The 16,857-nt window shown below is 34.1% G+C and overlaps 1 protein-coding gene across 2 annotated transcripts in view; it reads left to right on the forward strand.

Moving 5' to 3' along the window:
* SPRED1 (sprouty related EVH1 domain containing 1) overlaps positions 1 to 16,857 on the forward strand; it is a 119,786-nt gene that overhangs the window by 80,458 nt on the left and 22,471 nt on the right. For both annotated transcript variants that reach the window (XM_033851435.2, XM_033851434.2), the window contains exon 5: positions 8,961 to 9,113. In XM_033851435.2, coding sequence (XP_033707326.1) covers positions 8,961 to 9,113 — 153 coding nt within the window. The remainder of the gene's footprint in view (positions 1 to 8,960; positions 9,114 to 16,857) is intronic.

Genomic DNA, 16,857 nt, shown 5'->3' on the forward strand with positions numbered 1-16,857 from the left:
ATCATTTATCCCTACCTAGTGGTAATTGCTATTAAGATTTTGGGGGCTTCCCTGGTGGCGCAGTGGTTGAGAGTCCGCCTGCCGATGCAGGGGACACGGGTTCGTGCCCCAGTCCGGGAAGATCCCACATGCCACGAGCGGCTGGGCCCGTGAGCCATGGCCACTGAGCCTGCGCGTCCGGAGCCTGTGCTCCGCAACGGGAGAGGCCACAGCAGTGAGAGGCCCGCGTACCAAAAAAAAAAAAAAAAAAAAAAAAGATTTTGGGTTCTTCTGCTTAAGTTTTCCTTTGTTCTTGCATGTTATATTCAAATACATACTTCTTTTTAAAAGTACCATCAGAATCAGTCTCTTCTCCATTTGGATTGTGTTTTTGATAGGATTTTTGTTTGTATTGGTAATGGTAGTGATAGTGGTGGTTGGAATTTAAGTAGTACAAATCATAAAATTTGAACCCACGCAGTCTGATTTCAGAGTCTTTGAATTTTGCCATTATATTGTGTAACTATACTACAGTTTATTTAACCATTCATGTTTCGTTGAACATTTACTTTATTTTCCACAGTCTTGTACATTAATTTTTGTTGGTACTTCTGAATGTGACCTTAGGATAAAATCCTAGAAATAGATTTACCAATTAAAGGATTGTCTAAAGATTTATATAGTTAGCAGAAACTATGCAACTGTTGCCTGCCTATTAACTAACAAACAGATTTGCAGACAATAAACAATCCCTGAAAACCTAATACCACATTTAAGCCAAACTAACTTTTCATTTAAAGTGTAGTTTGTGTTGATTAATAAGGTGGAGGACTTGTTTTTCTTTTTTGTTTTTGCTGGACATTATATGTTAGTACTTTTCTCGTATGCCTTCCATATTATTTCATCACTGATTACTGTGTTCAGGTTGCCTAAACAAAATACTATATATGCTATTAGTATTTTTAGACAAAGCTCATAGACATGCAAAATTGAAAATTCAAGGTTTAGTTTATTCTTAAACTAATAAAAAGTAACTAAAGAAATCTAGCAAACAGAATAGGAGACATTGGTGGTCAAATATAAAATGCATTGCTGCTGGGTGCTACATCAAAGTGTAAATAGTGATTTTGTTGGGCTTGTAGTATTGTTAGTCATTTTTTTCCTTTTCTGTGCTTTCTAAGTTTGCATAATTTGTATAGTTTTAAATACCAAAAGAATAGCTTTGATATCATTTTTAACATATGCAATGCTAGAATATAAGATTTCTTTATCAAAGAACATCTAAAATTTTTTCATCATGCTAAAGTAAACTAATAATATAATTATTTAAAACTTCTCTTGTTGAATACGACCCAGTCACACGTTCAAACCTGTGATTTGCGATAATACAACTACAAGAATGAAAGTTTGGAACAACTGATAGACTGTGATATCAGGTTTTTTCGCACTATATTGTTTATTGGGAATCATACATTTTAAAAAGTTTACAGAACAATGCTGTTTTCTCTGCCTCAGAATTAATATAGAGAGAAGGGACAAAGGAAGGAGAAAAGCAAAATCTGTATTTATTTTCTCTACAGCTGTCATCTAGACTTATGTTCTGAAAGAGAACTACAGCTAGAATTATTTTATTACTTTATACTGCATCCTTTTGCCTCTACACACAAAATTGCTGTAATAGTCTTGGAGAAATAAAAAGCTAAACAATCTCTGAGCAACCATAGAAGAATAATTATTATACCAGCCTCTGAGAGTGGAACAGATTTCCACTGTACATGAAATATTGGCATGGTTTACTTTTTAGGTAATACAGATGAGCCAATGCCAGCACAGTACTAAAAGCATTGAATGTGGATGTATATTACTGCTATAGACAACTTTTTAAAAGCTGGAGCTCATGCAAATGTATGTACATCCTTTGTGCGTATCATACATTAGATTTTCTGCTCTTGTGGAAGATTTTTTGGCATTTTCCACCACCTAACTTGAGATTACACCCCTTTTCCCATAGTAATTGTTACCTTTAAAGAGTTTTAATCCAGTAAAAAACATTCAAGTTTGACTAAGCCAGAATACTTTTTACTCAGTCTGATCCAAGTTTTAAAAAATGTTTTGGCTACTATTAATTTTAATAATGGAAATAGTACAAATAATCTTTTTTATAAAATAACAATTAAAAATTTTTTCTTATATGAGTTTGGCAGAGATAGTTAAATGATAAGGCCCAGTGTGGGTAAAGATGTGAGGAAATAGTCTTTCTTGAGAGGTTTTCAAAGGGCACATAAGTTTGCTAGAGGGTAGCTTATACTCTCTAGTATTAATGGGAATTAATCCTAAGGAAATAATACTACCAGTGCACCAAGATGTATTTATAAGGAGGTGTGTTGAAATGTATATGACCAAAAAATTGGAAGCTATTTAAATGCCCCTAATTCGAGTTTTGCCTACAGAATACATAACATATACAAATATTGAACTTCTTTGCAACCATTTTAAAGCACAGGGTACACCTTTATATATTGACACAGGGAGAGGTTCATGGTATGTTTTGTGGTAAAAGAAAGCACTACATGGATAGACCTAAATATATAAATGGAATCAAATTATACATAGACTATAAACATATATATATATATATATATTAAGTCTAGAAAGATACATGTCAAATAATAATAGGTGCTATTCCATACGGGGGTGTGTGTGAAGAATTTTTTGTGTAATTTGAACTTTTAACAGTTATTAAAATTATTTCTTTTGCAGGTGAAGACTTTTCATTGTTGTTTAAGGAGTTCTTTTTCTACATTTTTTTCTATTGCCAAAGTTACTCCCAAGGATCTATATTAATATACTGTGATCTGACTTGTGGTTATTTGCATATCACTGATTATTTATAGGGTACTCACTGTGTGTCAGGTATAGTTCTAAGCTCTAGGAATAAAACAGAGGGAAAGTCATTACTGGCTCACGGGAAAAATACAAATAAAAGAACACTTAGAATATAGGGTGATAGATATAAGTATTTTTGAGGAAGTTCAGAGGAGGGAGTAACTTTGGAGTGGATTAACAGACTTTTCGAGGCGTTTATGGCTGATGTTAAGGAGTTCTTTTTTTTAATTTTTATTTTATATTGGAGTATGGTTGATTTACGTTGTGTTAGTTTCAGGTGTACAGCAAAGTGATTCAGTTATACGTATACATACATTCATTCTTTTTCAGATTCTTTTCCCATATAGGTTATTACAGAATATTGAGTAGAGTTCCCTGTGCTATATAGTAGGTCCTTGTTGATTATCTGTTTTATATATAGTAGTGTGTATATGTTAATCCCAAACTCTAAAAAGGAGTTTTTCTAGTGGAAAAATTGAAGATAGTCTTTGTGGGCAGAGGAAATGACATGTACAAAGAATCAGAAGTGTGAAATGTTAGACAGTACTGGAGAGAAACAGTACATCTGAAGCAAAAAGAGATGATGAAACAGTAGGGTAGGAGCCATGGTAAAGTAACAGACCTATGCATTCATATGTTAGTTCTTTTGTTCATTCTCAAAATTTCTTGTTCATGAAAAGAAAACACTATGTAATTTTTAGTAAGACTAGTCCATTATCATAGAAATTAAATAGCATATCCATAAATAAGAGTGAAAGTTGTGATAATGCCTAGTCTTAGTGAGAATATAGAACATTGCTTGTGGATATATGAATTGTTAAAACCACCTTGGAAAATAATTTTTATTTTATAAATCAGAGCATACGTGTATCTTATAATCTAGCATTTCCACCCCTGGATATGTACCAGAAAAATTCTTGTATATATGTATCATGAGGCCTATAGAAGAATGTTCTTAGCACCCTTGTTTGAAAGAGCAAAAAATTAAGTGTTTTATCTTAGGCAAGTTACATAATGTCTTTGAGCTTTAGTTTCTTCCTGTGGAATAGAGAGATAATAATGCTAACTAGCTCAAAGGGTTGTTGTGAGGATGAAATGAGTTCACCCATGTAAAGTACTGGAGACAATGTCTGCTACATAGAAAATGCTTAATAGGTGTTAGCTATCATCTCTACAAAGAAGTGAAAATGAGTGAGCTATTGCTACATATATCAACATGAATAAGTTTCATGAAAAAAAATGAGCAAAAAAAGCAAGTTCCAAAATGTCCCAAATAGCATGATATCGGTCAAATAAAATTCAGAAGCATCTAGAACTAAATATTGTTTAGGAATAATACTTATGTGGTAAAGCTGTAAAGAACAGTAAGAAATTGTAAAATAAACAACTACTTCAAGATAATATTTACCTATCCAAGTGGTAGAGGTGGGGGATGCTATTATTTGTTGTCTTGATAATATAATATTTGTTGTCTTGGTTATTTCTCTTTCTTAAGTTGGGTGATAAGTATACACATATTCGCTTTATTACCTTTATATTATTATGTCTATAGTCCTTTATATAAAATATTTCCTAAGGGAAATATCAGTGGTTTGGTGTATATCCTTCCTTAAACTGATAAAATTTTAAAATACCTATTCATCCATCCTATCAATTTGACAGATAGGATCATGTCATACTAACAGTTCTGTCCCTAGCTTTTTTTCATTTAGCAATATCTTGTGAGTACTGCATACAGATCTTTTTAATGGCTTTTAGAATTCTATCATATATGTATACCATAATTTTTTAACCAGTCCTGTGCTGATACAGCCACAGGATGTTTTCTCCTTTTCTTTTTTTGTTAAAAAGAGTGCTACAATGATTATTTGTGTGTGTATGTATCTGTATATACGATCACTTTCTCAAAGAAAAAGTGCACTCCCACCAACAGTGCAAAATATCCTGTTTCTCCATACCCTTGCCAGTGTTGAGTATTATTATATTTTCCATCTTTTCTAGTCCGTATAAAAAATTGTCATCACATTTTTAAGTCTTTAATTGAAGTCCATCATCTTCTTTTCATGTATTTGTTGTCTGTTCCTTTTTCCTGTGAAATAAAATTGGACTTTATCTTGTACCTCAGTGCTTCTGGGGTGAGAGAGCCCGTTTCTATGGATTGTGTAAATTATGTATCTTGAAAGCGTTCCTCAGACAATAATGATTCTCGGCCCTCTATTCTCCAGTGTGTACAGGGTTCCCCAATAGAGCTTTGATAATTGGATACCTTAGAAGGGTTCTGAGTAGAAAAACCAACAGATTTGCACGCCTAGCCTTTTCACAAGACTGGAAACAAGGAGATCACTTAGAAACCTACTAAAATAAGAGAGGCAAAAAAGGATAATGAGAGCTTGCATTAAGAGAGTAGGTAAGTGGATATGGAGAAGAGAAAATGGATTTGAAAGACACTCAGAAGATTAGCTTGTTTAGAAAATTATTTTATTTTACTGACCAAAAGAGATATTCTGCATGAATCCAGAAGGGTTTAGGGCAAGGGTTGAACAATGTCTCAGTTTATTATCTCAAATACAGAGTGGCGGGGGGGTGGAGGGAGGAATCTACTTATGCCAAAAAGCAAGTGACTGGTTCATTAGTCAGTTGAATTACTTGACTATTTTGATAGAATATAATTGTATTGTATTTTTAAATATTATGACTCTATATCAAAAGAAGAGGGGAAAGTATATACCTAGATTTTAAAAGAAATCACCCTTATAAACGTAAATAACCTCTAGAAAAATTGGAAAATCATTCATAATCATACCATCAAGGAATAATATTAGCATTCATTTTATATCCTTTTAACCTTTCATCTTTTTATGGTTATAATACTATAAATAAAATTTTATATACTGATTTTTTAACATTAAACATTTCTCCACAAAGTAGGTATTATTCATAAACCTAATTTCAAATGACCACTCATTCCATTAAGTGGGCATACCATAATTTACATAACCATTCCCTTAATTTAGGACATTAAGGTTATTTCTTCATTTTTACTATTAAAAAATTCTGAGAAAAATATTTTGTGCCTAAAGCTCTTTCCATTTAGTACAATTTTTTTCTTTACTAGATTGAATAAGTGGTCAAAATGTGTGAATGTTTTAAAAGCTTTTGATACATTTTACTAAAATTGCTTTTCAGAAATGGTTGGTCTGGATTTTCCTCCTGTGTATAGAATAAGCAGTGAATGAGAATGACCATTTTCCTTATCACCACTTTTTTTAATACTTTGTCAACTTAATATACACCTAAATTTAAACTTGCTGAAAGAGACATAGATAGTAGGAAAATGGTCTTTTCCTGTTTAGGATTCTCTAAAAATGTTAGTTTCTCACAATTCATGTATAATATGTCCCTTATTATAGATTGCAGACTCTACATTTTCAAACAGTGAGGGTTGGTTTGTTTATTTTTACCATATCAGACACCTGAAAGATGTTTTAGTTATTTTATTAGCTGAGGCACATTTAGGTGTATAGTTATAAATTCACTGTGTAGTATGAAATATTTCTTTTTTAAAAAAATATTTATTTATTTATTTGATGGCACCATGTCTTAGTTGCAGCTCATGGGCTCCTTCTTTGTGGCATGGGAACTCTTAGTTGCGGCATGCATGTAGATCTAGATTGAACCTGGACCCTTTGCATTGGGAGCGCAGAGTTTCATCCACTGTGCCACCAGGGAAGTCCCAGTATTTCTAATTAATAGGTTAATTCCAGGTATTTTGGTAAGCATTTTTAAGTTGAACTAAATCATTTATTACGCAAATACTATACACATTTTATTTGTTTAATAATGAAACAATACTTTTGATATTTCCCTTTAAAAAATAATGTATTTATTTTTAATCAAAATGAAATTTATTACTGTTTAATGTAAGTAGAATTAACCTCAGTCAGTACAGTAAAACACTGGGTCATGTAAACATTTTGTATTTGTTAAGATACAGATTTTTAAGTAAGCTTTATTATATTTTACAATTCTTAAATGACTTCTCAGTTAGATTAGAATACAGTAAAGACAACCTGATCAAAATAGTTGTCACCATTAAAAGCATAATTACTTTATGATCACTACTAATACAGTTTATGCTTGTTTATAGTTTTTAATCTCTTGAGTATCTCAACTAACCCTGAGTTTTTTTTTTTTGTTTTTTTTTTTTTGCGTTACTTGGGCCTCTCACTGTTGTGGCCTCTCCCGTTGCGGAGCACAGGCTCCGGACGCGCAGGCTCAGCGGCCATGGCTCACGGGCCCAGCCGCTCCGCGGCATGTGGGATCTTCCTGGACCGGGGCACGAACCCGTGTCCCCTGCATCGGCAGGCGGACTCTCAACCACTGCGCCACCAGGGAAGCCCCCTGAGATTTTTAATACAAATACTATACCCAGTTTATAATAAAAAGGAGCTGTGATTTAGAGAAGTTAATTGCTTAAATTTCATACCCAAGTTGGATAAGACAAGGTTCCAACCTAGGCCCTTTCTCTAAACCTTTTTGTTGTTATTGTTGTTTTCTTCTGTTCAGTTTGCTTATGATTTTTGACAATTACTTGGGTCATTTATTTTGAAAACTCCCTGGAACAAATAAATATGCTTCCTGAATTCTTTTTACTCTCTCCAATTTTGATCATTAATTTTGAAAGAATGTTTGCTGAATACCATTATTTAGCCACCTCCTTTCCAATAACTTAGCATTAACTGTCATAACACATTGATACAACTATTAGGAAAATTAGCTAAAAATAGCAATTAACTGGGTTTGACACATGTAGTTTTAAGTGACAATAGACTCTCAGATACATTTTTTAAAGTTTAATTGCTTCCTGATAAAATAACAGCTTTTAGTTTTCAGAGCATTTTCACATATATTACCATCTCACTAAATCCTTATGACAATCCATGTCATAAAACAGTATAGGTATTATAATTATTTAATTGAAAAAACTGAGTTCCAGAAAAATTAAATGTCACAAAGCTTCTTTGTTTCAGAGCAAGGACCAGAACATGCATTTATAAATTTATAATATCTTAGCTATAACTTTTATGAACTTTATTGCTTAATATTAGAAGTAATACCAAATTTTAATAACTTTTATGAACTTTATTGCTTAATATTAGAAGTAATACCAAATTTTAATGTTTTTTATTTTTATAAAAAAGCTTGTAAATGTTTCTACCTTTAAAATTATTAGCCCTATAATGATTACTCTAAATTACTTTAGAGTGAGCCAGTAAAGGTATTTCTGTAATTTTAGTTGGCTGTCACTTTTTCTTCCCAAATAATTATATACTAACGGGAAAAATAATAGCAAAGAGTTATCTCATTTCTTAAAAAAATAAAAAAAAGAAACAAAACCTTTTCAGGACTTTCTGTTTTGTAATGTGCTAAGTTTCACTTATTCAACATTTATTTCACAGAAATATTGTTTATGAAATTCCAAAAGCATTTTGTTAGTGACTGTCATTGATTGAGCATATCTCCTTCACTGAGTCTTGTATATGGTTAGAATCCTTCTAAATAATCAGCAAGTTCAGGCTAATTAATTCATTCAGTCATTCAGTTACTTTTAAAATTACGTGGACTACTGTCTTCCTTCTTCGATCCCTCGTATCACACAGCACAATCCTTGGTACTGTGTAAAAAGAAAAAAGTTCTTTAAAAAAAACTTGCAAAGTAACAATTTTATTGATTTGTATTTTTTCCTCATAATTTCTTCATTTTCTGTGTACATATATCACTTTTAGTTATAATTAACAGCTTTATTGTAATTAGATATCTTTCTCACTTGGCATGGATAGCCTTCTAATTCTTCCTATGTTATTTTTTTAAGAAAGTCCATTTTGCTTATAAAGTTGATTTTTTTTTTAAATTCATATTATTTTATTTTGACATGGCTTCCTAACGCACATTTGAGTTTGGGGAATTGCCATACACATTGATGGTCGTGGTACATACTTACTGATTTGCTAAATTTTTGTTAGAGTAAAGGTATCTTATTTTGTTGTTGTTTTTTACATTCTGGTAACTAATGATTTGGGGATTGTTCCCATTAGGCAGCTGAAGAGGATACTTCCAGTTCTCTAGTGAAAGATCATCTCTTCCAGCAAGAGACAGTTATAACCAGTGAGCCTTACAGAAGCTCAAGACCTTCTCCCTTTGAAGATCTGAATGCCAGAAGAGTCTACCTGCAAAGCCAAGCCAATCAGGTGAGAAAATAAATATTTTTCAATATATTATTCATATTTATAGAAATCGGATGTGTTAGATGAGAACATTAGGACCATCTGCCCTTTACCAGTCAAAGAACAACAGAAACCCAGGAGAATAAGATTTATAATGAATCAAATCTGGAATGAGACAATACATATATGTCATAATGTCCTAAACAGGTTTAATAATTGAGTCATAAATTTGACTTTAAATTTTTTGATGATAAAGGGGAAAAGGTGTTAGTTACATTTTCATTATCCAGTAGAGGGATACAAAGGAACATAAACCATAGTTTCTGTTCTAAAAGAGTTTATGATGGCATAATAGATACGTGCTCATAGTGATTGGGAGCACAGGATAGGGGTATTGAAGTCGTTGTGGAAGATGAGAGTTTGTGTTTTTTCTTAAGATACACCTGAACTTTTCAAGGATGAGAAAAATTGTTAACTAATTGAAGAGGGTGGGGCTGGTGATGAAAATTGGGGGGGAAAACACAGGAGGAGCGAGGGGATGAATGTTCTAAACAGAGAGAATTTTAGTCAGCATAGTCTGCCATAACAAAATACCATAAACTGGGTGGGTTAAATAACAGGTTTTTTCCTCACAGTTCTGAAGGCTTGGAAGTCCCAAGGTTAGGGTGCCAGCATGGTTGATTCCTAGTGAGGGCTCTCTTCTTGGATTACAGACAGCTGCTTTGTCTCAGTGCCAGAGAACGCCCAAGTGAGCAAGCTCTCTGGTGTCTCTTATAAAAGGCACTAATCCTACCAGGTCCACACCCTTCATGACCTAATTACCTCCTGAAGACCCCATCTCCAAATAGCATCACATTGGGGGTTTGGGTTTCATATAATTTGGGGGGGGCAGGGGTGACACAAACATTTAGTCCATAGCAGGGAACAGTATGAGCAGAGGTATGCATGATCTAGGGGGAAAACAACATGGAGGGTGAAAAAGAGAGGCAAAGAGAACAAGAGCCAGACTGTCGGGGTTTTATGTCCTGCAAACCACCTTGGGCTTAAATCTTGTTTGTTGTTTCGCAAACCTGGGTACACATTCATGTGCCAGAAGACACAAGGAACCACAGATTAAACGCAGTGCATTTTTATGGAGTGTCACTTTTACTTACAAACAAAAATCCATAGCGGTGTACCAGGTTTACATTCCCACTAGTCGTGGGAATTTTCCTGAATACTTGTATTGCACCCCCCCTTCCCCCCTCCCCCTTTTTTTCCCCAATTTAGTCACTTAGTGGAAGTAAAGTAGTATTTTATTGTGATTTTAGTTTATACTTTCCTGATTACTACTGCTGTTGAGCACCTTTTTTTTTTTTTATTTTTTTTCTTTTTGGTACACGGCCCTCTCACTGTTGTGGCCTCTCCCATTGCGGAGCACAGGCTCCGGACGCGCAGGCCCAGTGGCCATGGCTCACGGGCCCAGCTGCTCCGTGGCATGTGGGATCTTCCCGGGCCGGGGCACGAACCCGTGCCCCCTGCATCGTCAGGCGGACTCTCAACCACTGCGCCACCAGGGAAGCCCTGAGCACCTTTTTTTATATGCTTATTGACCATTTAGAAATTCTGTTTTGTAAAGCACCTATTCAAGTATTTTGCACATCTAATATTGAGTTGTCTTTTTCTTATTGATTTATAGCCATTTTCTTTTTGTTTATTTTGGAAATAAGTCCTTTGTTGGATATATATATTGCAGATATCTTCTCTCTGGTGGTCTTTTTACTCTCTTAATAATGTCTTTTGCTGAATAAGAGTTCTTAATTTTAATAGAAGAGTGATTTAGTGATCGTTTCCTCTGTGGTTAGTGCTTTTTGTGTCATGTATAAGAAATCTTTGAGTATCCTCACCAAGCCATGAAGATATTTTATGTTGTCTTTTAGAAACTTTATTATTTTTTCTTTCATGTTTGATTTTTGTAAGTGGTATAAGATTGAGGTCAAAGCTTCCCTGCCTGCACCACAACCACCAAATCTGGATAGCCAGTGATCCAGCACCGTATAGTAAAAAATCCTAGCTTTCTGAAACAAGTGCATTGCATTTTCAGCTTTGTCATGTGACTGTATGTGTGTGGATCTATTTCTATTCTCTGTTCTGTTCCCTTAGCCTATTTGTCTATTTTTATACTGGTACCACACTTTTAAAATAACAGTAGTTATATAATATTTCTGGGATCTGGGAGTTATGTCCCCCAGCTTTGTCCTTTAAGATCTTGTTGTTCTTGGACGTATGTAAATTTTAGAATCAGCTTATCAATTTCCACAAAACTCCTAGAATTTTGATTGACATTGTATTGCATTCATAAATTAATTTGGAGGAAGTTAACATCTTGACAATACTGAATCTTCTAATCCATGAAATGGTAAATTCATTCATCTTTTGTTAGATTTATTCTTAGGTATTTAATTTTTGTAAGTTTATTTAGTTATTAATTATTATAAGTATATTTTGTAAATTGACCTTATATCCAGAGACATTGTTAAACTAATTTATTAACTCTGTACTTAAAATCTGTAAATTTTTTAAATGTCTGTTTCTTGTCACACTGGCTAGGACTTCTAGTGCATGGGGGATTGACTTTCTTATTTTGTTCCTTATCTCAGGGGAAAGCTTTCTATATTCATTGCATTCATCATTAACTATGATATTTGCTGTATATTTTCATAGATCCTTTTAACAGATTAAGGTATCTCTCTATTATTCCCACATCACTAAGTTTTTTATGACATGCTTCTGCAGTAATTGAGATGATTCTAATTTTTTTCCTTGTTGATTCTGTTGATTGGTAAATTGTAATAATTGGTTTGCAACCTTGCAGTCTTGGAATAAACCCATCTTGGTTGCCATATAATACTCATTATACATACACATATAAACATATGCACACATAAAATTGGGTTTAATAATATTTTATCTAGGATTCTTATGTCTGTGTTCATGGAAGAGATTGGCATATAATTTTCTTTTCCCATAAAATCCCAGGCAGGTGTTGTAATCAAGGTATGCTAACTCCATGAAACAAATTGGGCAGTGTTTCTTTCTTGCAGTTTGTGGAAAAGTTTAAATTTGTTGTTTTTCTTAAATGTTTGGTAGAATTTCCTGGTGAAGCCATCTGAGCCCAGAATTTTCTTTATCAGATGATTTTGAGCTACAGATCGATTTCTTTAACAGATACAGGACTATGCTGATTTTCTAATTCTTTTTGGAAAGTCTTTTTACAGGATTTTGGTTTTTATTCCTTTTTTATGGAAAATTTCAAACATACTAGAAGTTGAATGAATAGTGCAGTCAATTGCTGTGTACTACCCTGCTTCTGACATTAGTCATTGGCAAAATGATGATATGCCATATTTTCATTATTATTCAGAAATGGATTGATTTTTAAACATTTGGGGTTTTCTACTTTTCTTTTTATTGCAGATATTCTAAGAATATACTCTGAATGATTTCATTCGTTAACATTTGTTGAGGCTTATTTAATGACTCAACATAAGGTCCGTGTGCCATGTGCACTTGAAAAGACTTCATATTCTTAGATGTTGTGTGTAGTGTTCTTTCTATATATTAGGTCAGGTTTGTTATCCTTATTAACTTTAAAAAAATCTGCTTGTCAGTAACTGAGCAAGGTATGTTTAAAAATCTCCAACTTTGATGGTAGAATCATCTTGTTTTAATTCCATCAGTTATTTACTTTATATATTTTGAGGCTATTGCTTGTAATTTTATAATTGTCATACCTTTATGTTGAATTGACTCTCTTGTCATTATGAAATATCCTTCCTTATCTCTGGTAATACTTTTTGCCTAAAAGTCTACTATGTCTGATATTTTCTTTTGGCTAACGTTTACACAGTGTGTGTTTTCCCATCCTTGTACTTTCAACATTTATATGTCATATATAAGATGTCTCTTTTAAACCATATGCAGTTGGGTTTCGTCTTTTTCTCAGGGTGTTTTTGTGTTTTAGAGTATTTTGTCTCCTTACTTTTACTGCAATTATTGATATAGTATAAATCTACCATCTTACTTGTTTTCTGTTTGCCCCATTTTTCTTTGTTCATTATTTCCTCCACTTGACTTATTCAGGTATATTTAACTACTTAATTTTTCTTTTTTATTAGATAATTAATAATACAGTTCAGTGCTTTTATTGTAATCCTAGAGGTCACAATACGCATTGTTAACTCCTTAGAATCTACCCTAAATTGATTGTTTTTTAAACCACTTCTGGAAAATGCATGGATCCTACAATACCTTAATGCCATTTATCTCTTCTTCATTTACCGTTTGTGTTGTTGTTGTCATGAAATTCATTCTGTGTGTAGGTATTTATAACCTCCCAAAATAATATTTTAAACAGTCAACATTGATTTCAGTTTATCCGTCTACTTATGCTTTTGGCTGTTCTTTAATCCCTTGTTTATTACCGTACTACCATGTAGGATCATTGGCTGCTTATTGCTGTTGGTGAATCTTCGTTGTCGTTTTTCTGGAAACATCTTTTATTTCCTCCATATTTGAAGGATGTTTTGCTGACTGTCACATTCTAAGTTATCATTTATTTTCTTTCACCACTTTAAAAGATGTCACACCATTGTCTACACTTTTCCATCATTGCTATTGAGAAATGCTGTCTATCTTTGGCTTTTTGCTGTTTTATTAGCTATGCCTAGGTACTAGGTTTTTTTATTGGGTTTATAGAGCTTTTTGAATCTGGCTGATATCTTTGAACAGATTTAGAAATTTCTCCACCATTGTCTCTTCAAATATTGTTTCTAAATCTGAGGCTCAGGGAGAGATATGGACTGAACTTAAAGTTGGGAGTCATTATCTAACGATGGAAATTAAAACTATGAGAGAAGTTTGAATTACTTTGTAAGAAGAATAGTATTCAAAGCTGGAACACTGAGGATCACTAAATGTTAAAAGACAGGGTGTTGAAGAAGAACAGTCACACAGATAGGAGAACTAGGAAAGGGCAATAATGTCGCAGAAGCCTGAGAAGGAGAGTTAAAAAGGTAAGTGAAGGAGTAGTTAATTAATATATTGCAATTACATGGTCCAATAAAGGACCTGGATGAATCCTGGATTCATCTCTGTAAAGGTAATTGTTACCCCTAGCATAGTTTCAGTGGGATTAGGAGGCATTCATGACAGTAGAAGAAACAACTTTTTTTCTTTTTGTCTGAGCTCCTTTCAAAAGTTTGACTACAGAGGCCTTCCTTTAGAGAGCAGGTGGAGCTAGAAGGTGGAGGGCCAAGGAAATAAATATGTTTGAAATTTGAAGGGTTAAAGAAAGTGAGAAGTTAAAGATTTGGGACAGAGAGAATAATTGATAAAGACCCAAAGGAGACTATCAAGGACACAGGAATTACACTGAAAGAGGAATTACTTCATTTTTCTAGACTGAAGAGAAGTTTAGGTAGAACTACAGATTTATTAAAAAGGAGGTAGAAGGTTAATGAAATTCAGACTTGATCAATTCAGCAGTGTGTGCCCTCGCATTCTTGGATAAACCTAAAATTTAATTGTTTTTATCTTAAAAACTTGAATATGGGGGCAGGGGGTAAAGAGAAAATAAAAAGCCTGCTGGATCATCTGGGAATTTTTCTTCCAGCAAGTCCCAATACAGCCATACCACAGCAAATAAATAAATATAGTTTGAAATATTCAAGTTAGACACAGATTGTGAAAGGTTCCCTGCCAATAGATATGATTAATTAGGTTACTTAAGGTCGCAAGATACATATATTCTCAGGCTATGTACGTTGGTGGGGACTTATCGTAATGACCTGGGCAAGTACCAGGCTAATAGCATGTATTCATTCAGCCTCTCTGGTCCTCCCATGATTGGAACTTCAGTTAGGATTATCCCCCTTCCTCCACTCTAATTAAGTCTAATGCCAGTGTTTCCCATATACGTAAATGGTATATCACTTATACATTTGCTCAGGGCAGAAACTTGAAGCTATCCTGACTCGTTCCTCTCTCAATCTCATACTGTAGATATCAGCAGTCAATCAGCAATCCTGTAAGCACTACATTCAAAGTATATTTCTCAGACGTTCATCATTTCTTACTGCTATAGTCTTCTAATTTCCCTACTTCCCCTCTTATCCTTCCCATCCACTCTAATAATCTGTTCACACAGTAACCAAAGTGATCCTTTAAAAAGATACAAATCAAATGTGTTCAAAACTTTATAAAAGTCTAACATTCTATTTAGAACAACATACAGAGGTTTTACAGAGCTGTGCATGATTTTGTTCGTGGCTTCCCCAGATTTATTTTCTATTCTTTCTCACTCACAAGCTCCTTAATACCTCGACCTCCTATGTTTTAAGTATATTAAGAATATCTATGCCTCAGGGGCTTTGCATCTGCTCTTCCTTTTATCTGGAACACTCTTCCTCCAGATGCTCCTGGAGCTTGCTCCTTACTTCAGGTCACCTCTTCTGTGAAGCCTTCCCTGAGCACTCTAAATGAAATACCAACCCTTCCATCACTGTATCCTTATGCTATTTTACTTTTGTTAATAACACTTATTTCCTGATTATAATTTGTCTCCTATTTGTACTTTTTTTGTTTGTTCACTGATACGTTCAGGAATCTAGAAGTTCCTAAGATAGAGTAAGCACCCAGTAAATATTTGTTGAATGAAAGAATAGATGAATAAATGCTAACAGCATCACCTTGGAAGCATCCTACATCAGAGGAATAGCCTTGCCAAAAGGACTAGACTACTTCGTTGCTGTCAAGAAATATGAAGAGTGTGAGATTTAACCCTAGCTAGCAAGTTATATGAATGCTGCCAGAAGACATAAGACTGCTAGGTCAGAGACAAAGGACTGTTACTCACAGCACAATAGAGTAGCATGAGCTTCATGTTTGTGTCAGTTCCCCTTGCTTCCCAAGTCCCATGGGGGTGGTGCTAAGCTGCTCAGGTGAATATTGCACACTCAGTGGGTTTGCATCCCAATATTGGAACCCTGAGTTTTGGGGAACCTCAGTCTTTTATAATGGGCGATAATCCTGCCTGACTTTTGCCAGGGAGGGACACAGTGTCTTTGTTATACTCGTTAACTAAACAAACCTAACTTCGAAGGAGAGATACTATATCTTTCAAGGGTTTCCCTATTCACACATCTTTGAAAAGATAGTCTGAAGCAAAGGCAGATAGTACCTCTACTCACTGTATCTGCAGAAGTGAGACCCATGGAGAATTGTCACCTAACACTAGTTTAGGTTTTTCCCTCTAGCAGTGCTTAAACAGGTATTGTCAGTGTTTGTCTTTGGCTCATTTTCTGTGCTTCCGTGGACTACTTAAATCCTTTTGATGGATTAGGTACATTCTTTCAAACTGCTAGTGCTCTCAGTCAGGTTTTAGTTAAATCTAATAGGCCTGGAGGCCATTATAGTTCTTTTACTCAATTTCACTTACTTTCAAGTTCCTGGAGGTCATTTCACTGCAGATGAATAAGACCACATGTATTATGGTCTTACAATCAAAGGTTTATGATGTATTTAATACATAGAAAATAATACATGTAATGAATACCTGAGAAAGCAAAAAACTTTTAAAAAAGAGCACCTCCAATCCTGTTCCCTTGCCTTCATCCTAGAGGTGACCTTTACCTTGGACTGTGTTTGCTTATTAGCATTCTTATGCTTTTCTTGGTAATTCTACCACTTCTTTTTCTTCTGCCAGTAGATATTTTAGTTGTTTCCATAT

The sequence above is a fragment of the Tursiops truncatus genome, chromosome 2 (genome assembly GCF_011762595.2).
Source record: "Tursiops truncatus isolate mTurTru1 chromosome 2, mTurTru1.mat.Y, whole genome shotgun sequence".
Lineage (NCBI taxonomy): Eukaryota > Metazoa > Chordata > Mammalia > Artiodactyla > Delphinidae > Tursiops > Tursiops truncatus.